At 39.6% G+C, this 26,061-nt stretch overlaps 1 protein-coding gene across 12 annotated transcripts in view; it reads right to left on the bottom strand.

The window, feature by feature from the left end:
* Positions 1-2,040: 2,040 nt before the first annotated feature.
* Positions 2,041-26,061, bottom strand: part of TNIK (TRAF2 and NCK interacting kinase) — a 113,235-nt gene continuing 89,214 nt past the window's right edge. For 6 of the 12 annotated variants that reach the window (XM_053460992.1, XM_053460997.1, XM_053460995.1 and 3 more), the window contains 13 exons: positions 25,596-25,696; positions 17,554-17,732; positions 16,904-17,015; positions 13,131-13,295; positions 10,994-11,120; positions 9,858-10,028; positions 9,180-9,323; positions 8,493-8,627; positions 7,985-8,085; positions 6,873-7,022; positions 6,119-6,278; positions 4,487-4,626; positions 2,041-3,923 (listed from right to left, as the gene is read on the bottom strand). In XM_053460992.1, the coding sequence (XP_053316967.1) occupies positions 3,840-3,923; positions 4,487-4,626; positions 6,119-6,278; positions 6,873-7,022; positions 7,985-8,085; positions 8,493-8,627; positions 9,180-9,323; positions 9,858-10,028; positions 10,994-11,120; positions 13,131-13,295; positions 16,904-17,015; positions 17,554-17,732; positions 25,596-25,696 (1,769 nt within the window). In that variant the 3' untranslated portion in view covers positions 2,041-3,839. Of the gene's footprint in view, positions 3,924-4,486; positions 4,627-6,118; positions 6,279-6,872; positions 7,023-7,984; positions 8,086-8,492; positions 8,628-9,179; positions 9,324-9,857; positions 10,029-10,993; positions 11,121-13,130; positions 13,296-16,903; positions 17,016-17,553; positions 17,733-18,586; positions 18,596-20,917; positions 20,993-22,043; positions 22,068-25,595; positions 25,697-26,061 lie in introns of all 12 variants that reach the window. The other 6 variants (XM_053460993.1, XM_053461001.1, XM_053461003.1 and 3 more) reach the window with 4 other exon arrangements.

Here is a 26,061-nt window from a genome sequence, read left to right as displayed (position 1 = left end):
GCATTGTATTCTGTATTGGTCGTTTATATTACATTTTATATCTCTTTTTCACCAGGCACGTAGCTTATGGTTGGACATGGGTTACAAAAAAGATCCACGCACAAAATTTGTATGAAGGTATTTGAGTGATGACAGTTATTAGGTATTTCCATGTGAAAGGGCGAGAGAGTTCCCTTTTTTAATTAACATGTAAATCAAATCATGCAACAGAGTTTTTTTAAGGGCTGGAAATCTGCATGATTCCACATAAGCCTGTGATCATCTACCTCTGTTTACCTTTCCAAGAAAACATGCGGTAATAAAAGCTGCACCATACATGTTCTAAACCGAAAGAGAATTTGTTTATAGATTTCATCTCAATTAGAATAAATGCTTTGCTGCCAGGAACCACCAGACCCCCTGCAGAGGGTTGAGTGCACATGAGGGATTTCAGTTTCAGAGTTTTGAGATTTTATATATAACAATTTGTCAAGAAAATATAAAAAAATGTAGTACTCCAAGCTGTTTAGCAGCGATTACATTCTCAAAGGTTCTATTCAAAAAAGTTTGAGCTGATAAGCCAAGACAACAGAGTTTTCTGAAACTGCACCAGATCTACTTCACCAAAGGCAACTCGACCTTGAACTCCTGAAATATATACACACACAGTATATAGCAATTCTTAGTGTAAGAGTGGTTGTATAATCAAACAAAGTAATGGGGTGATGGGATTCTGCTGACTGGTCACATCACCGTAGCATTCCAATGTACTGGTCCCTTTTAAACTTTTTGTACATATGCCTTGTGTCCACTTTGGTTTGTGTGTATAAAACCCCCAAATGAACCAATGTATTTACCAACAGAATAGCCTATTCAAAGCAACAAGTGCTTAAAAACATTTTTTTCTGCTTAACCTCCAAAGGATGCACAACATTGTAAGTTTTAAGGGAATCATTGAATACACACGGTGCTAGAAAAGTAGTCATAATACGTTTGATCTTGTATTTTGAGTTTGACAATGATTACACTGGTGTATTCAAGCACAGCCATCGATTTTGTTTTTAATTTGGACACTTGTATACAGAATCCCTTGTTCTTTCACTTGTGTTTTTTTTTTTTTTTACTCCTTAGTAGCCCCACTGCCAGACTTACACTTATCAGAGGAAAACTACATAAATAGTAAGTGAGTGAAGAAGTAATGCAAAAGCCATTAGGGGATCACACCTATATTATTGAGGCCTGTTCTAACAAGCTTATGTAGAGACTTCTAATAGATCCTACCACAACATTGCTTGGGTGTGTGGGGGGGGGCAGCTGGACAAAAGTGTTGGGACACCTGACCATTACACCAACAGGGACTTTTATGACCTTGCATTCTAAAGTGGTCCCCTCTTTTGCAGAAGGCTTTCCACAAGATTTCTGAGTGTTTCTATGGGATTTTTGCCAATTCATCCAGTAGAGCATTTGTGAGGTCAGGCACTGATGTTGGATGAGAAGCCCTGGCTCGCAATCTCCATTCCAGTTCATCCCAAAGGTGTTCGATGGGGTTGAGGTCAGGACTCTGTGCAGCCAGTCAAGTTCCTCCACACACAAATCATGTCTTTATGAACCTTGCTTTGTCTTCCCTGTATTGTTCCCACAAAGTGTGTTAAAATGTATAACCAATATAGATTATGCAATACATTTATTTTGTAGGTGAAGTTTCACACTGGTTCAAACAGCCCGTCTCATAACTTACTGGGGATATATGTAAATGTCATTCTCATGCAAACTTTGAAAACTAAGGTTATCATCGAAGCATCCAATGAGATGGTCCAAATCGACAGAGCTACTCTATTGAAAGAAAACTCTTATTTATAGCCATGTTCCTGGCCCTGTAATTTTTAGCTGGGAAGTCAGAATGGGTTAGCAGAGTTACACAGTCATTCCCATCCAGTGTGCATCAAAGAAGTTGTACCAATAATTTTCTTTAAACACAATTCCCTTTTTATTTCATAACTGTCACCCGCCAAACAAAAAAGAATGTACACAAAACAAAAAACCCTACAATAATAAAAAAAATGTTTACATACTGTGTATTGAGAATGTTTTACTTTTTAAAAGGTCCATCAGAATGTTACAAAGCACCCAGGAATACAATCACAGCAACAAAAGAGTACCAATGCCAACCAAACTGTAAATGACAGAGCGTCTCCTATCTATCCCTCATAACGATGGTTACTCTGACATTATTAAGATCATTGCTGAAATATTGGCATGTCTTGTTAAATTGTTGAAATGAAATGTAAACAATGCAGAATTTTGTGGAGTCGTCAGTGGCGTCCGATTCTCTGGCAATGAAAATTTCAATCTACATCCTCTCTGTAGCATTGCAGGAAAGGGACGGATCTTACACGAACGGCCAGTTCCAAAACAGCTCTGTAGGCGTCCAAGCAAGTTAACTGTGCCGCTTGTTGCAGCTCAAGAAGAAGAAAGGACACAGGGGGAAAAAAAACATGAGACAAAACGAGGTAGGTTTTAAAAAAATAATCATAGTAATAATCATAATCATAAGACTGATAACAGAAGCGCAACACAGTTTTCTGGATGTATCACTCTATTACAACAGCCAGCCATGCTTGCAGCTAACAAAATAAACCTCTGATACACTAACTTTATCGTTAAATTATTAGAGCATCTGTGTCGAAGGACTTATCACCTGAACTACGCACACACTTTTTTGTTTGTTTTTATGTTTTTTTTTTTAATGTTTTTTTTTTCTTGCACAAATGTAATTTACTGTATGTTGGGTAATTCTTGGGCACAGGGGTAAAAAGATCAATCCATCTTTACAACAACAAAGCTTAACATTGGTAAATTCAGGGTGGCGGTTCCCCTTCTAACCGTCCTTTGGTTGAACAGACGTTCTGGTTTCCCACTGATTGGCCTCGCAGAAGCCCCTGAACCCTTTTATTATTTCTACACAAAGTGTCACCGTCACAATATTGGCAGAAGTCCTATTATTGCCGTATCAGCTATATCCCTGAATAGCTGAATAATGAGAAACAAAGTGTAAGATCTGGAGGTTCTTATCCCCTCAAATCCATTTCCTTTATATCCCGTCTCGGTTACGCCCCAACCTGTTGCATAAAATACAAAAGGGAGAAAAGAACTCTTGAGAATTTTCATTCACATCACAGATGGCACCGCTGTCCACCCAAAGCAATACATATCTCCTCTATGTATTACGATATGGACCTGCAGGCTGATAAATGGCATGCAATTTTTTTTTAGACTACGGCTAATAGCTTAGCCACTTAAATTACGTTTCCCAAAAGAGGAGGAAACATGAATTTTTCATTAAAAATTCTCTAGGTTGTTGCCGTGAAAAAGCAACATTCAGACTGCGAAGGCAAGAAGATTTTAAAATTACCCAGCTATACAGCCTTAGTCTTCAGCAAAACAGAGAAGGTACATTATTGTGCTGTCTTATTTTTACTTGGAAATTTTACAACATATGTATATTTATATATAACGCTAGAGCAGGCAGGCAGTCAACAGACTGGCTCAATTTTCATTTTTTTTTCTTCTTAACAATCCTTACAAAAAAAAGACACAAAGTGTAAAATGAACAAGCCACCAGAACACCAGCTCAGTCTGAAGGCTTCAGGTTGACAATATCCCAAGTTTGAAGTGAAAAGTCTGGCGTCCTGCTCCAGGGCAAAGTCACTGCGTTCTTGGAGATGATTACCAAGTCTTCTTTACCGCAGGATGCACTCACACATTTACCACAACCGGCGCTGGTACCCAAGGCTGTGCGGGTCTACGAAAGCCACCGCGGAAATAACCCTATTTGCTATCCATCCAGTGTGGGAGCTCTGCTACCAGTTCATCATTGAGTTTCTGTTCAGGGTCATAAAAAAGACTTGACTACTGCCTCCTGACCGCACAGAAGCGAAAAAGACCTGTGTAAGACAAGAAAACGTGTAACACAAAGTTTACCTAATTTGTCTTAAATGCATAGTAAATAAAAACTGTAGAAAAGTACTGCACAACTCAGCAACAAATTGGGGGATTCAAAATGGGAATGAAATGCCTTACACACAAAGGGAACCTATATTCTATTCTGCTGTGACATGGAAAGCAGATATATTAAATGGCTACAAGTCTGATGTACATTCCCAATAAGAATAGCAAACAGATCCACATATATCATAACAATATATATATATATATATATATATATATATATATATATATATATATACACACACACACACACACACACACACACACACACACACACACACACATCTGAAATGGCACTTCAGCTAGTTGGCTTGCCAATGATTGATGGGCCATTGTAGCATCGGGTTGTAGTTCCATAGCAGCCAGACTTTTACCATTGGGATACTTGTGGCCCTAATTAAGGAGAATTATCCCACTCATTTTCCATTTTCTTTCCATTGACTTCAAGTAGTACATAACAGGTAAAGAAAAAAGAAAGTAAAAAGTTGACATGCATTACCTTATCGTTTCTTTCACATAGAAATTTTAATCTCTGGGCTCTCTTGTGCATGAATACCCCATCAAGATGTCCAGTTTCCACAGAGCGTATTTCAATAGCTTTTTCTCCCCATCCCATTATCTGATTGGAATGTATATATGCTGGGAAAAGGAAATAAACGTGTAAAGAAGAGATCAACTATGCATAAATTAGAACCTTTTATGTGTGAATGCATTTAAATGTCATCGGGCGTAGAGCAGGAAGCTACAGTTGGTTGAAAAATGCCAGGGAACACTTGAATGTGGCAAATAGATCTACCAAGTTGGACTTGAATCAAAGCAGATCTGTCACTTTTCCCAAATCCTACATTATAAAGTTACATATGTTGGAAAAGTATATAACACGGTGCATACAGGTTTCCAATAAAAGACCACCTTATGTATATTATGTATATTTAGTCCCTATCATTAGGATCTCCATAATTTATTCTCCTATTATTTTATCTCTGTGATATTGTTAAGTTGCTGATTGTTGTTAAATCAGTCTTTGCAAGGTTGAGGGGAGGAAAAGTGACATTTGAGAAGGGAAATGTATTGACTCCCAATCTCTTCCACAAGGTTATCTTTTGAATTAAATCTCCTAAACAATTACGCCGAAGCGTAATGTACACTAAATTGACAAAAGTATTGGGACACAGCTTAATTATGCAGTCTGCATTTACAAACATTTGTGAAAAAAAGTGTTTAGGAACAGGAGCAACTCGAAGCAGAGGACCACGTAAAGTCACAGATTCCATAGCTGAAGAGTTGCAAGCTTCAACTAGCGTTAATATCAGCCATAAACTGTGCCGCGGGAGCTAAATGGAATGGGGTTTCCATGGCTGAGCAGCTGCATGCAAGCCTCATCACCAAGTAATTTGCTAAGCATGCCGCCACTGGACTCTGGAGTAGTGGAAACTTGTATTGTGGAGTGACTAATCACGCTTCTCCGTTGGGTTCTGTTGAGTCTGGGTTTGGCAGATGCATCATGCCAACTGTAAAGTTTGGTGAAAGAAGGATAATGGTATGGGGCTGTTTTCAGGGGTTTGGTCACTTGTTTCCAGGAAAGTCTTAGTGCTTCAGCATACCAAGACATTTTGGACAATGCTTTGCTTCCAACTTTGTGGGAACAGCTTGGGGAAGGTCCTTTCCTGTCCCGGCATGGCTGAGCCCCAATGTACAAATCAAGGTCCATAAAGACATGGTTGGAAGAGTTTTATGTGGAAGAACTTGACTGGCCCACACAGACTCCTGACCTCAACCCCATCGAACACCGTTGGGATGAACTGGAACAGAGATTGTGAGCCAGGCCTTCTCCTCCAACATCAGTGCCTGACCTCACAAATGCTCTACTGGATGCAGGGGCATAAATTCCTACAGAAAGACTTCAAAATCTTGTGGAAAGCCTTACCAGAAGAGTAGAAGCTGTTATAGCTGCAAAGGGGGGACCAACTAAGTATTAAATGTCTATGTATTTTGAATGCAATGTCATAAAAGTCCCTGTTGGTGTAATGGCCAGGCTTCTCAATACTTAATTATAGGTCTTGCCAGTTTTATACCGAATTTGCTGCTGATCTGATACTGTTAACAGGTTCCAGTACTAATGAACACCTACCTACTGAGGTGGGCATTTCACCCCACTGAAGTACCACATCTTTAGTTATTCGTCCATAGGTGTTGACGTACACACCCTCGTCTTCATAGCAAACAAGCATCTCCATGCCATCTGTTTTGGGCAGGATTACTATGGCATGTGGCGTGATGTTACATTGAATCTGCCAAAAAACAAACAATCTGTAAAAGGTATTTAGGAATTGCATTTAAGGATTACATATATGCTGCTATTTATTCATTATAAAAAGTAGAGCTCTACTACACAGTAATCTTAATGCAATCTGTACTTACATTGTTCCTCAATTACAGATTTAGCCACCTTCCCTGCAGAATTATTCTATATTAAACACTCATACAAAAGCAAATTTAAATGGACAGCTTCATAGCACGTCCCCGCTTGGGAACATTTCAAGTTTTAGAGCTCTTGTGCCATTACAGAGGAAAACATCTCAACATATCAGTTTGGTCCATTCCCAAGGGCCAAACTGAACCAAAATTTCCCCTGCACAAGAGAACCTCTCAAACTTGTTTTGTATGTTATTCCACCACAAGTGGAAAGGCAGCATTCGCAGCATTGCATTCTGTATACAATCAAAGTCTAGTCGCAGTCTAATTCTCATGTTTTCAGGGACAAGTGCAAACTAAACCAAAACTCTAAAACACTCACAATGTGGTACATTGCAGACCCTGGAGTACCTTCATGCATACTTTAAATGTGGCGTTGCTGGTTAGAAAGGCAACGGCTAGCTACTTACATGAGACGGTATGTAGATATCGTACGTATTTCCAGAATCAACATCAATGACATGGAAACCAGTGCTTGAGCCAAATATCACTTTGAGTCTTTGACCTTCTTCTACAGTGAGATCACAGAGCAATGGTCTATGCTGGAGGTCTGTAAAGGACTAAAGGAAGATTTCTATTATAATTGCATTAAAAATGATTGCGTTGTACAGTACAGCCTTTGACTGTGCCGCTGGCTTGATTCCTATGGATATTCTGTATTAAACATCTGCCAGGCTTTACCCAAATTATAAACGCTTGGAATTTTCCAGGACTGTCCCCACAAGCTTTCACTCCTCTACGTTTTATGGAAGTTAGGAAGAGCCAAAAAGCAGAACAAGCTCTGCACAGGGTAGTGCTAAATAACCTAAAAACGGAGAGCAAGAGTGGGCATATTCTAGGCAGTAGAATATACAGAGCCTGTTGAAAGGGATTTATTCACTAAAGGGATAGTTAACAGGAGAGTTGTGGTTTCAACCTCCTCACTTTACTGTGCATTATGAAGGGCCAACCCCAGTGAGCTTTCCCTGCAGGATGAGATTGGCTGGCCCCGTATGATGAATATTTAATATAAAAATGCTGCATTCTGTAAATCTGTGCTTTAGTGGTATTTACTGCGCCACCAGATGACAAATGTGTTTTTTTTCCCCCCAGCATAAAAGCTAATAGACATTTTCACCCAATAATAACCAAGTCATGTAAAGGAACATAATATACCGCTGAGAAAAGAAGCTCCTGTGGATGCACACTGTGCTCTAACCAAAAGTACAGAGCAAGCTTCACTAAATTGGATTGGTTGGTGTATAAAAAGAGTAATTATGATAAGGAGTAATAAAATCGGTCGGTAAGAACATTCTATCGGCTGATATGGCGACTGCGGAACTATGAGCTAGATTTGATCTCCATGTATGAACCCCAATGCATTGGAAAACCGCTTGTCTATTTATAGAGAACATTGGAGAGTGTCTCCACGTTTTTACAATGCCTATGCGAGTAATACACAGAAATTGAACACAAGGTTATTGCAGACGTTGTACCAAAGTGCAGTAAAATCACAAAGCTAATAAATATTACTGATGCATACCTTAAAAGCCATAAACTTATGATACGGCTTTGGAGCCCAGGCATATATCTCCACGGCATTCTTTAACGCAATAACCAGGAACTTGATTCTTTCATATTTAACTAGAAAGATACAATTAACATTTTTCATGTCACAAAGCATCCTCATCTCAGACACTATATGGCATTATAGAACTTTTGCACAATACATGATGTCTAATTATTGTAGACGATTTGTACTAAAAACATCAAAGTGATATCAGCAGTATCCCAATGTTCATATTATTTAGATAAACAGATTACTAGTAATGAAGGCTACTGTATTGTAAAAAACACGGACACCTGCATCTTGTAGATATGTTTTGAACACTGGAACTGCATACAACATATACGGTTATCATGGAAGACTTTAAAAACATTCGTGTATTTTTATCCCACTTCATTTTGTTCTACAATTATGGCATTATGTCACAAGCCTTTGTCTCCGGCAGTGATTGCGACATAATCTGTTGTTAGCTGAATGAACTCACCAACTTTATAATGCACACAGCCTTCTAATTCCCCCACGGTAATCCAGCCTTGCTTCTTCTCCACTTCTGGATCATTATGTAATATCCGATTTCTTAGCCAGGAAAGGTAGTACACTCTTAACTTGTTCTTTTTCCCTAAGATTAAAAAAAAAAAGATAGATGACATTTTCTTCACATCAGGACCAGATCTCCCAAGTCAAAACAGATGAATGCTTCAAACACTATGGCTTCTTGAACCCGCCAGCAGCACAACAAGGCAGTAGTAGTATTCCCATTCCTCATTGCGTCAGACTCTCCCCTACTAACTCTTTCTGGATTTAGAAGCATACAATCTATCCTAGTATTCCAACCTCATCATGTAAAGAAACCATCCTTCCGCCCTGCTTCTGATACCTCCAGATGACCCTCACTACAATTAAATCATCGACACTCAAGCAGTCCCTAACCCTATGTCTCATTCACTTTCAACATCCTCAAAAGATTTTCAATGTTTAAGAAAATTGTGTGGAGCTTTAACGAACACCCAAATACTAGGCGACTCTGCACCTACAATCTGTCGGTTACAATCTGGACACAGTACTGCTAAAATGTCTACTATTATGGAGTATCGTGTTAGAAGATTTCTGGAATACAGCCAACAGTTAGTCATTTGACAGAAAAAAAGTAGAGGTATCAGTTAAGTCATACCAGAAATGGTTACAAGAACATTCAGTCCCTCTAAAACATCCATCTGTTGAAACCGCCTCCTGTTGATAAGGTTGTAGACCTTTCCTTGCCCGCTTCGATCCAACAACATTAGTCCATTCTCTGTGCCCACTAGTAAGTTTACACCTGTGAATAAGTACACAAAATGCTTATTGTTCTTTTAGACATACCAACGTTTTCTAGTGTATCCATTACATCTAAATGGCAATAATATGATAAAAAAGTAATCTGTAATAACACTTAAAAACTACAAGAAAGTCAGCTTTGACTGGGCCAACCTTACTGGCTTATTTGAGCAATCGTCATATTTCCAGTTCCATATGTGTTAGAAAATACAGTATGTTTTTATCAGTGTATGCTGCTTAAATATTTGTGCTTAGAGCTCTAACATTATCCTAGACTGTTATATATATATATATATATATATATATACTTTCACAATAATGAAAACAATATTATTGTATTGTCCTCAATAACAGGAGGTTAGGGTTTTCTTCTGGTGGGCCAACTGTATATAGAACGCCTCTGGGGAAAGGAGTGAACAAACAGTGTTCCTTCAAATTCTGATCACACAAGTGCAACTCCAAATGAAACATATCTATGAAAATGTATTTTATTCCAATGAATGACATTCAATAAAAATACAAAAGCCGTACTAACCCCATAATGCTGCACAAAGTATCTCAGAATTAAAGCGTTTCTTGTATTTCCGGATCTCTGGAGTATCGCTGTGAGGACGAATATTGGTAGGGTTCACGTTTACCACTGATATTTTTCTGGCCTCATTCAGCTTGGCTTGTTCTTGTCTAAGCAGTTCGCTAGTAAACAGGGCTAAAAAAAACACTCTCTTCATTCAGCAAAAAAAAGAATAAGGAAAATGGAGTGTGCGTGTTCTGTGACAAACTAACTGTGCATTCAACACATTCATGATCATGTGGGGTAAGGAGGATATAAAGAAACAAAAAACGTTCAAGCAGCATCAACAGAAGGAAAATAAAATGAAAACGCCTATAATCCTAGCACCTGGAAGAACGGCATTTAGTATGCTTTCATTATCATTAATACAAACTTTTTTTTTCTCTAGAAGCCATCTCCAATACTTATTACTCAGACGATGAATAATTAAACTTAGGAGGTTGTGTATACAGATCAGTTCTATTAGAAAGTGGTGCATGTGCCACAGTAGCCACGGACTGTTTCTGCTGATCACTTCCCATATCCAACATGTACAAGATTATTTCCATATACAAGGACCCCAGTTATTCCACCAGCAGTAAAGGATGATTTGGATGGTTGTGGGTTAACTAAAAATAACAGGGCTGTATAAGACTATTCCTAAACGGATGTGTGATGTTCCATCTGCATCATCTGTTCTGTCCAATTTAAGAATGCATGCAAACTGGCACAATAATTTTTTATTGTAATTGCACCGGCTCTATTGACCGTTTTACTGAACTAACCGGATTCAAGAACTGATGTCAGCTTAGTAAGAAAGATACAAGTTTTACTAGAGAAAGTAGAAGCATAGGGCTCGTTATGAAACATCATACATTTTTAAAACAGAGAGGCATAACTAAGTGTAAAAGCTTGCATATTTTGTAAGCTTATATTAATTTCTTTCAAGAGCAGCAATTTTTTTTGAAAAGCTATACTTTTGGACTAAAAATCTAAGCAGGAACAATATACCCAATGTAATGCGCTGAATCCTGCAATAAGGATGGCTTTTTCTAGTGTTGACCTACTCCAAACAAGGAAAGCACCACAGTGGCTGGGTACAAACCATATATTCCTAATACCTGTTGCTGAGGTCTCTTCCTCATCATCATCGTCGTCGTCATCCTCATCATCATTGTCGGTGGGAGATGTCTGGTAAACTCTTGGATCAACAAATTGGGTGAAGGATGCTTTGTTGTTACCGCCATACTAAAATAATTAAAATGATTAAACGTCATGTTAAGAGTTTAGCGAGCTAAACATAAAAAACAGATGAACAGTGATGTAAATTTTTCCTTGCAACAGCAAAAGCATTTAATGACCTAAACATGCTGTTAGCAACATTGCAAATGCGTATAGCTAGAGAGCACCTTCTTTGCCTTCATCTCATGTGTAAAAAATCAACACCTTCGCGTTGTTCACATGCTTGTAAACCTGAAACTAAAATGTTCTACACAGACCCCGTGAAAGAATTGGTAGAAGACTACCTTTAGGAGCACACACATTTAAAGTGCTATTCAGGTTAGGAACTTTTATTCAAGGAGTGCTTTCAGCTCTATGGAGGATCATTCTTAACTACGTGTTCTCTACTCCTTTTCAACACATTCCAAATACTCCTTTCTACACAGAATTCGCTTGATGATGAAATGGTTAAGCCTATACGCTTGGGACAACGACCGCCACCAAGGGAACTTGATGTTCAACGGACCTTACATTCTCTCTCTCTCTCTATTTATATATCAATCTCACACAGTGTTTTAAACAAAAGCTTCGAAATTATCGTAATCATTTACACAGTGCTTTATATTTTGCATGGGGTATAACATACTCAAAGTGGATACACAAACTCTTAATCTGGGCAACCAACATACATGATGTAGGCATTTCTGATTTGTAAAGAATGAACTGCAGGCATGCCAAGATGAAACGTATCAACTCAGCAGCTTCACTGTGCATTATGAGGGGCCATACCCAGTTTATCCTGCCAAAAGAGCTGAGCTAGCCCCGCGCAATTAATTGCTGAATGTGCATGGTGAGTTTTGAGGTGTATGAATGTAAGGTGAAATGTGCCAGCTGATTAAGTTGAAGGAATGAAATGTTTCATCTCACCCCAGTTAACTCCCTTACAAGATGAAAGTATAAGTTGCTTAAAAAACCCCCATTACTTCCAACACATTACTTTTTGCAATTACCGTATTGGCTCGAATATAGGCCGCACTTTTTTCCCCCACTTTAAGTTTTTAAAGTGGGGGTGCGGCCTATATTCGGGCTCTAGCGCCCGACGCCCGGGACATGCAGTCCCGGGCGCCGGGCAGGCAGCGGGGTTAAGATACAGATCCCCCGCAGCGGTGCAGGGGACCTGCATCCTTATCCCCGATACGCTCAGACAGCCTCCCCTGCCAGCACTTCCCACGGGGGGGGGGGGGGTGCCGGCACGGGAGGTTATCTAAGCGTTTTACCTCTGCCCCCCCCCTCCTCGACTTACCGGAGCAGACTCCCGGGTGTCTTGCGGGGCCGGCGGGAGACATTTACGCAATACGCTGCGTATTGCGTACATGTCCCTCGCCGGCCCCGCAAGACACCCGGGAGTCTGCTCCGGTAAGTCGAGGAGGGGGGGGCAGAGGAGCACAGCGGCAGCGGATCGCGGGGAGGGAGGACAGCGGCAGCGGATCGCGGGGAGGGAGGACAGCGGCAGCGGATCGCGGGGAGGGAGGACAGCGGCAGCGGATCGCGGGGAGGGAGGACAGCGGCAGCGGATCGCGGGGAGGGAGGACAGCGGCAGCGGATCTCGGGGAGGGAGGACAGCGGCAGCGGATCTCGGGGAGGGAGGACAGCGGCAGCGGATCTCGGGGAGGGAGAACAGTGGCAGCGTATCTCGGGGAGGGAGGACAGAGTGGCAGCATGTTTTTTGGTGCTTTTTTAAAGAAAAAAAACTTTTTCTTTAAAAAAGCACCAAACTTTTAGGGTGCGGCCTATATACGGGGGCGGCCTATATCCGAGCCAATACGGTATTAGTAAAAAAGACACACATTTTAATTAGATACTGTGGTTATCTAACCATAAACCACCAATAACTTCTCCACACAGAGATAAAGCTGTTAACGTATTCACTGAAAGGATTAAGAAGTAAGAAAGCATGCTGAGAGTTACCCACGTTAGTTTATTTAGCTAGCGATATGCACCACTTTGTAATGTTAATTTAGCAGAGCCACCACCTACTTCATTCCCAGTCTGCGCTTCCTGTGCAAGCGTTGAACCTCTCCCCAAAGCCTCAGTTGGAGTACCCACCGGGGAGTGACTTTGCTGGACAAGGTCGGGAAGATTAATATGACCGGCAAAACCATTGCTTTCTGCGTGGCCTGAACGTTTTTTATCCCCAGACGTCTGTGGAGACACAAAGCAATGTACATACAATGGCTAGAAATCTACCCAAGTAAGCAGACAGCATTGTCATGCAGGTTAAAGAAGAAAGGGAATTCAGAATCCAGATTCACAAAGATAGGGAATCATTTTCAATCCATCGAAACAAGCAAGGATGATGCCAATGATAACTTTCTATTAAAGAAATCCATATCTGCACACTTGCTACTAAAGCTTGAATTCATTAAGTTATCACACATGCAAAAGAGCTTCTAGAAAGTACATGAAATACCTCTCCCCTGATAAAGTATGTCTGTCATGCCTTATCTATTCTTTTGTCAGTACACTTATGTTCGAGTATATGTCGTTTTTCACTTTGGGATATTATAAGCCAACATATGATGTACCAATACATTCAGTGTCCGCGTGCGACTCTTATTTGATATACTTTAGATTGTGGGCTTAAGTGGAGGAAAGCCTTGCATTACCGATCACCAATGATTAATGTACTCGCCTATTTTTTATATTAATTTTAGCTTCTAGCATTTACGGCGTTTTCAATATACGGAATATGGCCACCATAAACATGTGAATAATATAGCAAAACCTTGCAGTCATGAGGAATGCAAATGATCACGAGATTAGGCAGCAATTGATAGCTTCACATAAACTAAGTCCCCTGCCAACACCTTTTGGCCGCTTGTTCTATTAGCATATCTCATTTTTCCTTACCAAATGGGCAATCCAGATACAAAACCCGACCAATATCCCTAAACATTTTGCTCCTCGATGACTTGAGGTAAGGGGGTGGGGGGCATCTAAACTAACTCTTTACAACTAGGGAGAACCACCCAAGTCTTCAAATAATTAAAAGAAAAGGCAAAACACACTTGCACTATGTTAAGTCCACACTCTGGAGAGTGAGTTATGAACTCATGCAAGTCCACTCTTAGCGTTACCAATAAACACATCGGAATGGTTAGGATAGGAGAGGGGCCTTTTTTGCCAAGGTGATAGCAATTTAGAAAGATCTTCAAAGTAATGCACACGTTAATCATATGGAACTATCACTCTTGTCATTCATGCACTAGTCAAGGGATGCTAACTACTAGGCTTCAATAAATCTATATCTACACACAATCTTCTACCTTCTGGAGTCAGCTGTCACACATAATAACCTTAAGCCCATAAAATGCAAAGCTTGCCAAACTGAGATTATGAATCCCGCACGTAGAATATGAACTTTCATGTCGGCGCCGCATGAATCCTTCACTGCATGCGCTACTAGGATTGACATTTATTTAATGAAAAGCTGAATATGAAATACTGATCCTCTTAGCTGCCACAAACCTATTGCTGAGAGGCAATGACTGGAAGAAATAAATTATTTACCATATAGTTTTCAGCATACATTAGTCTGCCCATCTCCTGAGAGACTCCGGGGATCTGATCTGCATTTCTGAATAGCTTTTGGTAGGTTTATTATTACAAAATAATTAGAACAATGCGTGACAAAACTCATTAAATCACACATGAAAATCAGTTCTATTTATTCCTTCATCTGCCCTCACAATTCCACAGTGAACCACAGCAATCTAGTGCGTGTAATATAAGAAATAACTAAAACGTAACCTTTGCTTTATTCTTTCGTTCATAATAGTTCATTTTTGCGTACCAATTATACTAGGCTCCCAAGCTAAAAAAAGCCACACTTCTTATTCAGTTTTCATGGTACAGGTTTAACTCCGAAACGGATCTGGAAGATTATCCCTGCCACATGTTTGGCCAATCTTGGCACCAAATATTTGAAGACTCTGCGATGCGAAAGGTCCTCTGTTTGGTTAATTCTGGTACAGCCTTTGAACATCGCTACATTGTATACTATGATCAATTTTAAATTAGATTGACGCAAGATTTCTGAAAAATAAGAACCAATCTAAATCATCTTAATGAGAGGTGACCCACCAATGTACCATTGAGATCCATTTGGTGTTATCAGCACAGAACAGTAGTGACCCACTAGTTTGATCATGAAACGTCTGTACAGAATGTCATATTTCTAAATTTGCTTTGGGAGATACATCCTCATTCAACACATTTAGTCCATGACCCAACAGCATTTTTAAATTTATCTATGTAATATATATATCTATATCTCATTTTGTGAATCATCATGTACCGATGACTCCTTTTAGAGGTGACTGGCAAATTGCAGGGCAGTGTATATATATATATAAAGAAAGTTACACTATGGAAAGTTGTTTATGTATTATTTTTATGTTATACAAGCCTTGGGTGGAGATAGATGGGAGCTAATCATGTGTGAATAGGATAGATTTATGTATGAGACAGCCATGGGCAAATAAACCTGCTGAGACACCCCAGATGTGTCCTTATCAGGACAGTAGATTTATATCTGTATTGTCTGAAGGTCGGTAAAGACCCCAGTGGGTGATAGGAAGCCTTGTTTACACCCAAGGAAGAAACTTCAAAGGTTACAAACATTACCCAACAACACAAAACCAATCAAATGTCTTCCTATTAAAACCAATTGGGATCTTCTCCTTTATCGAGAGACTGCCAGATTAGTTTAAAGAAGAAATGTTATCTAGATACAGGAGAAGGGATATCACACAACCGGAGATCTCAAAATGGGTACATATGAGCATGTAAACAGGAATATATACTATAAGTGTATGTCTGTTAATGTTGGGATTGTAGTGTTGTATTGTTTTATATTTAAAATGTTTTAGTAAAAAAATCATCCTGATTTCATCATAACCAACATTGTGAAGTCTTGGATATCCTGTTCTTGTTTTCAATATATTCTACTAAATTCTGGGTGAAGCGGAAGCGTTCAGTTCAAACCCTGACATTAGATATAGAACAGGGATTGCGTTAATTAATAAGCCCAAGAGTGTGTGTATCAGTCCATGTCTTATAAACGTATCCATAGATTCATTCGTCTGGATAAGTTTAGCTATCTTAGCTAGAAAAACACATTAGCATTTAGTAGATACATCCAATCATTATCATTAAGACCATCCGATGATGGTGTGCTGTACATAAAACATTTTTATTTAACTATATATATATATATATATATATATATATATATCTTAACAATTTTAATCTGTTATTAAACATTTTTCGAAGATTGATGATCAGACTAGTAGGTCACACCACTCTAAGTGTCCCTCAAACTACTTTACTGATACTAAAAAAAGGACTGGTTGGGTACCTCACATTAATGCGATATAAAATGTGACAATAACTATGTCCTCCTGAATCTAAATACGTTATGGCAATCTGTACTATTCTGCAATTATATTGTAGGTGTGTAAATGGAACATATCAATTTTGCATAAGAACTTTGGGGTCTCCCTGCATCTCTCACGGCTTCAAGGTCATAGGTTACACTACTCCTGCTAAGACATCTTCAGGACCAATTCAGTCCTACAGGTGAAGCTCACTAGGGATGGCCTTTCATAATGCTTAGTGAAATTGTGATGACATGTTTCACAAGTTTAAGTCCATTTAATGGTATTTTATGTATATTTCATAGATTACTATTGTGTGCCTTTAAGGGAGTACAACATAATACACAGCACTGCCATTCTATAGTTTGTTACCTCTCTAATCATTAAAGTGCCTTCTCTTGAGACGCTGAATGTTTCTGGCTGGGAAGAGTCAAGGCTTTGAGATCCAGCATTATATGGCTCATTGTTTCCTGGCACAGTTGGGCTGCAGATGAAGAAGTGTGGAAACACCAGTCATTTATTACATCAATTTATATAAAACAAGCAAAACAACGGACAACATTAAAAATGACAATGCTGGTCCAAGAATAGCTATTTTTACATCATTCATTACATCACTTTAGATAAAAACAAACAAGATACTGGAGAGTAATCAAAAGGGAAAATGCCGGACCGAGAATTGCTATTTCCCAAGAGTGCAAATAGACAACCTGGTAGCTTTTCAGGGTAAGTCCCAATTTTTCGAGAACATTTGGCAATTTGGGTGGCACAACTTGCTGTATTTAAGTGAGTTCCCACTGAAATCAGCAGACTATGAACGCGCTAAAGTTGAAGTCCCTTGTCAAATAGCGGATATGGCCAGCCCTCAGCCCCTTGGAACTTGTGAGCCATCCTAAGATTTAGCTTCTATCAGTAACACACATTTGCTTTAACCCCCACAACAGTGTAGGACGATTCTATAGCCCTGCCTTCCTCACCTTTTGCATGCTAAGTACTTTCCTCCTACAACACCTGCTACTTACATGAGTCTTGGGATGTCAGTAACTGAAACAGTTCCATCCTGGTTCTCACTCTCTCCATCTTCTTCCTCGCTGGTCTCAGATTCCTCACTGGACGAGGAATAATCCGTCACCTTTTTCATTGGTCGGTTTGTCTCTTCGATACGTAGCTCCCGTAACTCTTTGGCCAATGCAGTCAGGTCCTGGAAGAAAAGACAAAGGGGGCAGTGCTTTAATCAGGCAAACAACAGGTTATCTAGGTTTACATACATGGAGGTTGTCCAACTTGTATCCTTTAGTGCCTTGAAAATGTGGTATATGTGGTATATCTCTAGGGGCCATTGAGAGCTTTGCTTAATAAGACATTCTGAATTCTGGCAGGACACTAGCCAGAAAAGATGCAGTTAGACAACCATGAACTACACCATAAGTGAATACCGAATAGCATGACAAAGTTGCAAACAGTTCAGCTGGACAAACGGACAACTAAAGAGCAACAGCAAAAAGTGAAGAGAAGAAGTGTTTGACCTTCTTTCCAACCATTGCCTTTCCTGTGCATATATACAGATGGATAGTGCGTCTGTGAAGTTTAATAGGTTCTGTCATAGTAAACTGGAAAACATTCTACCTATACAATCGTCTACTAATCAACATTAAATATTATTCATCAATATCAATAATAGTTAGACTAGTTGGCTGCAACTGCATTGAAAAACACTTTAGAAATCATTCCCTCAAATTTTCCCTATAGAAATACAGTTGGAAAACATTCCCAGAAGGTTTGCGAAACGTGAATAAAGCGTAACAAAGCTTCAAGGTTTGCCGTTTTCTCGGTTTACTATGATTTTCATATGACTTGAGAAAATAAATAAGACAGTATTGCTTTAATACAGAGACATAACAGGTGCTGCATGAAGAATACCAAAATGCATTATCTGGACATGCTTGTAGCCAATGTGAGTGGTTAAGCGTGAGGACTCTGCAGAAAATGTATTCGCTGGATCTCTTGAAATAAACATGCATATGATGAACAAAGTACTGAAGTCGTTATTCTTACCATTTCCCCCTATAATAGTGACCAATGTAGACACCCAAAGCATTCGGTCAGAGACAAAGGATTCAGGGAGAAAGAGACTTATTCAATATCACCATGTTTAACAACAATGTCCATACACCACCATCACGCTAAGAGTTTATTAAAACTATCCTTGATAAGACATGTTCTTGCCAGGAACCCATTGTTGCTCTAAGAAGATATGTTTATAAAGCCTCAAGGATGCCAAATGAGAGCAAATTCAATACATTAGGCCTTGGGAAGCACTAGAAGTTAATATTCTATACTGTATGTTATCTATAAATATACATTCACACACACTTTAAATCACAGGATTTATCGCTGTCAACTATAGAGCAATAGTTTAAGTCAATAGCCTTATTCAATAGCCAAACTATAAACATATTTTGAATGGCCTCCTATATTCTTTTATTGCTTTTAGTACTTGTAGAGGTAGAGGCAGCCGAGAAAAACCATGTGCAACTTTCTAATATCCCTTATCTTTTTCATTCTGATTTATGAATTTTTATTTCACTCCCTCGCTTACTTATTCCTCTCTTTTTTCATCCCAAGAACTTTCTTTTATCACTTTACTCTCTTGCAGCTGTCAGCGCTCATCTCACACTTCATCAGTTCCACGTCCCACCTCTTTTTCGAGAAAATTCCCTCAATTCTGGGTCCCCCCCGCCACTGCGATTTCTTACGATAGACAATTATGAGACACTCCAGAAATCCCACTAACCATACCTTGCTTACTCTGCACTCCTCTTCCTCTACTTCCAACTGGAGTGCACACTCTGTGTGTAATTAGCACAGGTGTATACATGGAACGGGGTTAAACTTGCTTTAGATGAACAGTTATTCTATGGAGGTTAGGGCTAGGTGTATGTACAGTGCTTTAGGGGACCCTTTGATAGTTTCTCCATTACATCTTACATTAATTACTATTGTTGGTAAAATGAGGAGAGAGAGGGAGAGAGAGAGAGGGAGGGAGAGGGAGGGAGAGGGAGGGAGAGGGAGGGAGAGAGAGAGGGAGGGAGAGAGAGAGGGAGGGAGAGAGAGAGAGAGAGAGAGAGAGGGAGAGAGAGAGACAGAGAGAGAGGGGGAGAGAGAGAGAGGGAGAGGGACGGAGAGAGGGAGAGAGAGGGAGGGAGAGAGAGGGAGAGACTTACATATGTTCCTATGTTGGTACAATAAAAAGGTATCAACTTCAACAAAGGACTGTGCCTTAAGGTTAATGACGACAGAGGGCACTATGCGGTTAATAGGAGTATACTAGAAATTGTGCAAGTACAAAGTATGTTGCCCAACAGTTTTTCTACAAGGTCCACTCCAGCCCTATTATCATGTTAAATGCATATTCAAGTCAATTTTGCATGAACGCCAGTAATTGTTACTGCACTCAAACTGATAGACACTCTTCGATTTTTGGAGTTACAAAATGAGGCTTACATCTCATTTAACACCTCCCCAGCTGCCTCCATAGGAAACGTGCCTTGGTATAGCATGCCTTGGTATAATTCATGCACATGTTCGGCCAACAGCCTTTCTAATGGTGCTTTCACCGAAATCACATGTATGATAGCCAAACACCAGTGTTTTCCAAGCATACATGTGACCCGTGGCAAATGCTTCAATGGCAGCAAGGGGAGGACTCAATGAGAAAGAAGTCTCATTTTCTAAATCAAATAACTAAATAATACATGCAGTAGATTGAATTCGAGTACATGCAGAATGGGGCATTACAAAATATAAAAATTTCGTTTTGGGAACAAAATTTTTCCTTAAATTGACTCGTCAGGGATTCCATTCTTACTTAAGTCACTGTTGTTCACTCGACTGGCCTCAATTCAGGAAAGCCTGCACCTTTTGCGGTATAATATTAGTGATTTTATAATTTCCAGACCCTAATCTAAGCTCCTGTATTCTGATTTTAACATAATAAAGAATACTGGGGTCTATTCATTAAAAGGAGAGTCAGCAGGAGAGCTTGAAAGAGAGCTGTGGTTGTAACGCTCTCACTTTACTATTACGAAGGGTTTTTACTGAGTTGTCCCTGTAAAAGCATAGTTTAACAGAAGAGGAGACTCTGAATGAATCTCACTGGTTTAACTATACATTTTACAGGGCCATCAAAGCTCTTCCTGCAGCAGAAGCTCATTGGGGCTTTATCTTCATATTGTATTACGAAGTCAAGGAGCTGAAAACACAACTCTCCTGTCAATTCTCCCCTTTCAAGGTTCCATATCTAGAGCATGTTAATCTAAATTTAATACTGGTTTTTTTCTATAACAAATGCCTCGTAACTAAAAGGGCAAGAAAGGTATTTCTTACCGTTTTGTTTTTAGTTTTCACTCGCCGCGGCATGATCTTTCCATCATCCGCGGGTATTGCCTGTGAGATAACGGCCTGCAGAGAAGTACCAAGCGGGGACATCAGGATACAAGAATCTTGGGTTTTTGTTTTCTCCCAAGTTTCCCCATTCACCTCTTTTACCAAATGTGCAGAAAACTTGTTTGCAAAGCATAGGAAAGCTGTTTCTTTTTTTGCAGGCATCTTATGTAATGGAAAGTCACAAAAGGACTAAGTGTAGAAGAACAATGATCGGGCTTAATGGACTACTAATGGGCAAAAATCACACAATTGCGTAAAACGGGCACACAGAATTCAGATATTTGCTGAAACGTCCATGCATGTAATGACCCCATCACATGTAACAGACATGCATATTATTTACATGACCTCCATCATCCATACCATGCATCAACACTGGGTGGAACTCTATTCCATACAGAATATTGGGTCACTTTCAGTAATGGGTTATAGGCTGCTCTATAAACCAAAAGCCTCTCACAGGCTTTATCAAAATAGACGTTTCACATGCTTTCATATTGTTTTATATTGTATTTCAACGTCAAAGTCATCATAAATAAGCAAGGATTTCCAGCCATAGAAAAAGCTCTACACATAAGAACGTCTCTGTTTCATGGACAAGAAAACCTGATGTTGTGAATCGAAGAAAAAGAATCGAGCCATTACTTTAGAGCCATAGCTTGCAGGTCTACAGATGAAGCTTCTCTTAAGGAAAAGGGTACACCTTGAACGGATACAGTGGCTTCCTCATTAAATACTGCATAGGAAGGCTGATGATGTATGTAAGTAAAGCACATAATCTCAAATAACGTCAGCAGCAAGGACACAAGCAGTGGTGCACACAGCCGAAATTCATGCTGAAAGGAAGTAAAATCTCAAAGAACCTTCCTTCGGACGAGTTTTGAAGTCGGTTTTTAACCTGCAACTTCCTATACTGAAAATGCCTGTTCAGAATAATGTTGAGCCCCCCTCCCATTATTCAAGTGAATGGTAGCGACTTGTTAATGAAGTGTTAATGTGAACACACAACATTTAAAAAGGGCCACCGCAATGAGTTCCAGCAACTCCCTGCAACAGTGTCACTAACCTCATCTATAGCTTTCTTATAGCTCTTTGAGAAGGGGAAGCAAACCAGCATCAGAGCAGAGCAGGTCAGAGGGAAGCCACGGGAAAGGAAGCAGGTTAGAAACACAAAGGTTAGACTGGTGCTTAGAAAACTATTGGAGAAAGCAATACACAACACAAAACTTTACCAAGAGATTAAAACCGATTAATGCCCTCGCTGCCAAAATGCATGAAAAGACTGTACAAAATAGGCAGTCAGTAAGATTAGAGGCATATTTCATGTTAAAGGCATTTTGTATGGACTCCAGTGCATGTTACAGCATGTGAATCGGAGCATGCATTCTTTAGTCACTGGATAGAGAGAATGAGACTTCTGTCTCATAATTCCTCCCTAGCCGCTTCCACCGAAACCAAGAATCATACATATGTTCTGCAGAACTCATGCATGCTATAGGGATAGTGATGTTCTCCTAGCATACGTGTAATTCTACTATATACATGGGGAGCTCAGCTGGGCATACTGAGGTATGCTCCCTGCTTTCAGTAAAAGGTAGCTGGAGGAGGAGTTAAATAAGACAGAAGTCACGTTTTCTAAATGAAGAATGCATGCACTAATCTACATGCAGTACACGTCTTTCCCTAACCTCGTTGAGCGGTGAATATGTAACAGCCACGAGTCATTGGAAGGCTGGCAAGGGGGTAATTGCCTAGTGGGCTGGCCTAGTTTTACAGTTTTGGACAATACTAGAGGTTTTTTATTTTTATTTTGTGTGCGTAAGTCTTACATGTAATTTTTCCATTTAGTAATTGGGGAGAGTAACAAGCCTCATGCAGTATTTAAACCGTTACTGCATAAATTGCGATGTTTCTCAGGGCTATATGGCATGGTAAACTCAGTGGCTGCCTAAAGGCAATTGCATCAATAACTTTGGGGAAAGCCCTCTGCGTATCGGGCATGTTGTCTTACAACAGGCTTAAATTAGTAAAATTAGTAGAGCATTTGGCTGCAAAGATCACCAATCTTTTTGCGATATCCCTATAGCGGGCAAATTTTGTATAACGACCTTCAGACAGTCTATCAACAATGACCATCTTACCTAATGTTTCCTAAGTATTCAATGAAACAATGATATGTAGCTCAAAGACAGTCCATTTACACAGATAATATATTCTTTGCTTTTGTAGAACAACAAAGGACAACCATAACACAAGCAAGCATTTTGTTTTCAATCGTTAATCCCTTCCAATCCACGCAAGCAAAAGCCTGGTAACCTACATCTAACAGCCGGTACCGGGTGGTTATTGTTTCAACAAGTGCCTCATTGAGATGCAGGTCATAATTAAATGGGTTGCCAAATCATTAAACATATCCATACAAATTGTGTATTCTTGATCTTACATTTGACAGCTTATTGTTTTAATATTCTAAAATTTAATTCAGTAGTGCTGTGTATGTTTATTATAACATTACATATGTTATGACACTGATAATGTCGTATATGGCATCATGTTAATGCAAGATATTATCCATGATCCAGGACAATGTATATTTTATATCAGACACCTCAAGTCTTACTGGAGAAACAAAAAGCAGTAAAATGGAATGGTATAATTTCAACTTCCATGACATTGGAAACATTGTACTATTACCACACTTCTGTGCTAGGTTCTCACAGGAGGAATAAAGTGCTGATAAGGTTTTACATTACGTTTTGTTTGCACCAAAGTTGATATGATTTTGTATTAAGTCCAGGAAAAACACAAGCACACTTTTAATAACGTACAGTCCAAATCATAAAAAGGCATCCACTTGGGCAAAGAATTTGGAAGAACTCTTGTTTCTCTTTATGTGTATATATGCAGACTATTGTGGTACGCTTCAGAACTGAAGAAGAGATGACAACTCTCGAAAGCTTGTCTTTTTAATATTATGTTAGTCCAATAAAAAAAAGGGACTCTTGCCACTATGCCGGCACGCCTCCAGAAACTATGCACGCGGAAACCATGGCTGTGTGTCGGGACTTGATGTCAAATCCCGGCGCACAACACTGAAGCCACGCCCACCGTCTTCCGCACCGGAAGGACAGGACACAGAAGAAGAAGAACGAAAAGGAGGAGGAAAAGTGACGGAGGAAAGGTAGGAAAAGATTCAGGGAGAGTGGATTACTAAGTGTGTGAGAGTGATGGGTGTTATGCTGTAGTTTATGCTGAATGTTTGTGAATGAGGGTTTCAGATAGCATGGATGTGTAAATGTGTGGGGGGGTAGCATGGCATAGGGAGGCTGTAATCACATTCCTATCATGTCCAGATTCCAGCATGTACTGGCTGCCTATGCATGATAGGATTGTGATTGCTATTAATATATATTGTTATTGACTTTTTTTTCTATTAAAAGTAACACACCAAAATGAAAGTTTTTTTTATTTTTTTTTTTGGTTTTAGTTTTTTTCGGTTTTGGCCAAGTGAATGCTGAATTTCCAGTTTCGGTCCAGAATTTTCATTTCGATGCATCCCTACACTAAGCCAGTCACTGGCAAGTGGTAGGCCTACATCACATCAATGTTTGGCTTAGTATATAGTGATACGGGTTATACTGCAGTATTGTCAGTGTCTGGCTCAATGTATAGTGATAGGCACACATTGATGGTGGCACAGCGTATATAATGATAACAGTTATGCTGTACCACTGTCGGTGCGTGCCTCAGTATATAATGATAACCGTTATCTTATACCACCGTCAATGTTTGCCTCGGTGTATAATGATAGATGTTATGCTGTACCACAGTCAATGCGTGCCTCAGTATATGATAACAGTTATGCTGTACCACAGTCAATGTCTTCCTCGGTATATAGTGATAGGTGTTATGCTGTACCCCCGTCAATATCTGCCTCAGTATATAATGATAACAGTTATGCTGTACCCCTGTCAATGTTTGCCTAACCATAGAAACTATGCAGTTTTAAAGTGTGTGTGTGTGTGGGGGGGTGCCACATACAGGACCTGCCACAGGTGCCAAATACTCTAGGTATGCCCCTGCATCGTGCGGCAGTCAGACCCAATGGCCATTCCTCAGCTCTTCGGCCCACGTCTTAAAAGGGATGGGATGAAGAGCTGAGGCACGGCCATTGGGCGACGCAGTGCATGCACGGAGGCCGCTTTAATGTCATTAGGCGCTGGTGGAGTGACTGCCGCACGACGGAGGTAATGATATCTCTAGCTCAAGAGAACTTTGAAGACGCGTTTAAAATATACACATATCTGTGCAAAGTGTCCTTTGATAATCTATACAATGTAGTGATGGTGAATATTTCACCTACCGTTTATAAATTAAAAAATTGTTGCGTGATTTTATCTTTCATAATTCACAGTCCTATCGGTAACATTACAAAACATGCTGAAGAAAAGCTAATGAAAACGAATACGGAAGAGACAAACAACGTGAATGAAAATTCTCTATTATTGTCATTACTAATTGTGTCAGAAAATTTGCGAATGGTCCTCCTTGTGGCTGAGAGAGGACATTGTAGCGTTAATAAGAGAAACGTGGTGAATGAAATCTTTAATAAACTCACAGCGGGTCGGCTTGGCCGCGTCACATCTCGGTTTTCTTCTGGCTTAGCGTTAGGGGCATCGTGTGGCAACAGTGGCGATCCTTCAGGCTTATTGTTTCCTGCTTTTTCCAAGAAAAACATCAACATAATCAGCATTTATAATGTGCAAAAATGGCAAACTTGTACAATTAAGTTTCTTCTTCATTTCCCGCGTTATGACTTTGTGGTATGTATTCACTAACATGATAATGTGCAGAAGACCTAATGTTTCCTGTGGGAAGAGCTAGTGTAAATGAACACATTAAATGGGGAAACCACACTCGTATCATCTGTAATACATTCACTTTAAAATACTGTATTGTCTAAACTTACTAAAAAAGACTTTTATTTGTTTTTAAAACCAATTTGTAATAAAACCATTTAAATCATTGAAAAAAGGGGGGGGAGTTGAGAAAAAACCCCAAAAACATTTTATGTTGCTCATCGT

This window comes from Spea bombifrons, chromosome 3 (assembly GCF_027358695.1).
Source record: "Spea bombifrons isolate aSpeBom1 chromosome 3, aSpeBom1.2.pri, whole genome shotgun sequence".
NCBI classification, from domain to species: domain Eukaryota; kingdom Metazoa; phylum Chordata; class Amphibia; order Anura; family Pelobatidae; genus Spea; species Spea bombifrons.
Note: the sequence above shows the minus strand (reverse complement) of the source record. Positions and strands in the feature narration are given on the sequence as shown.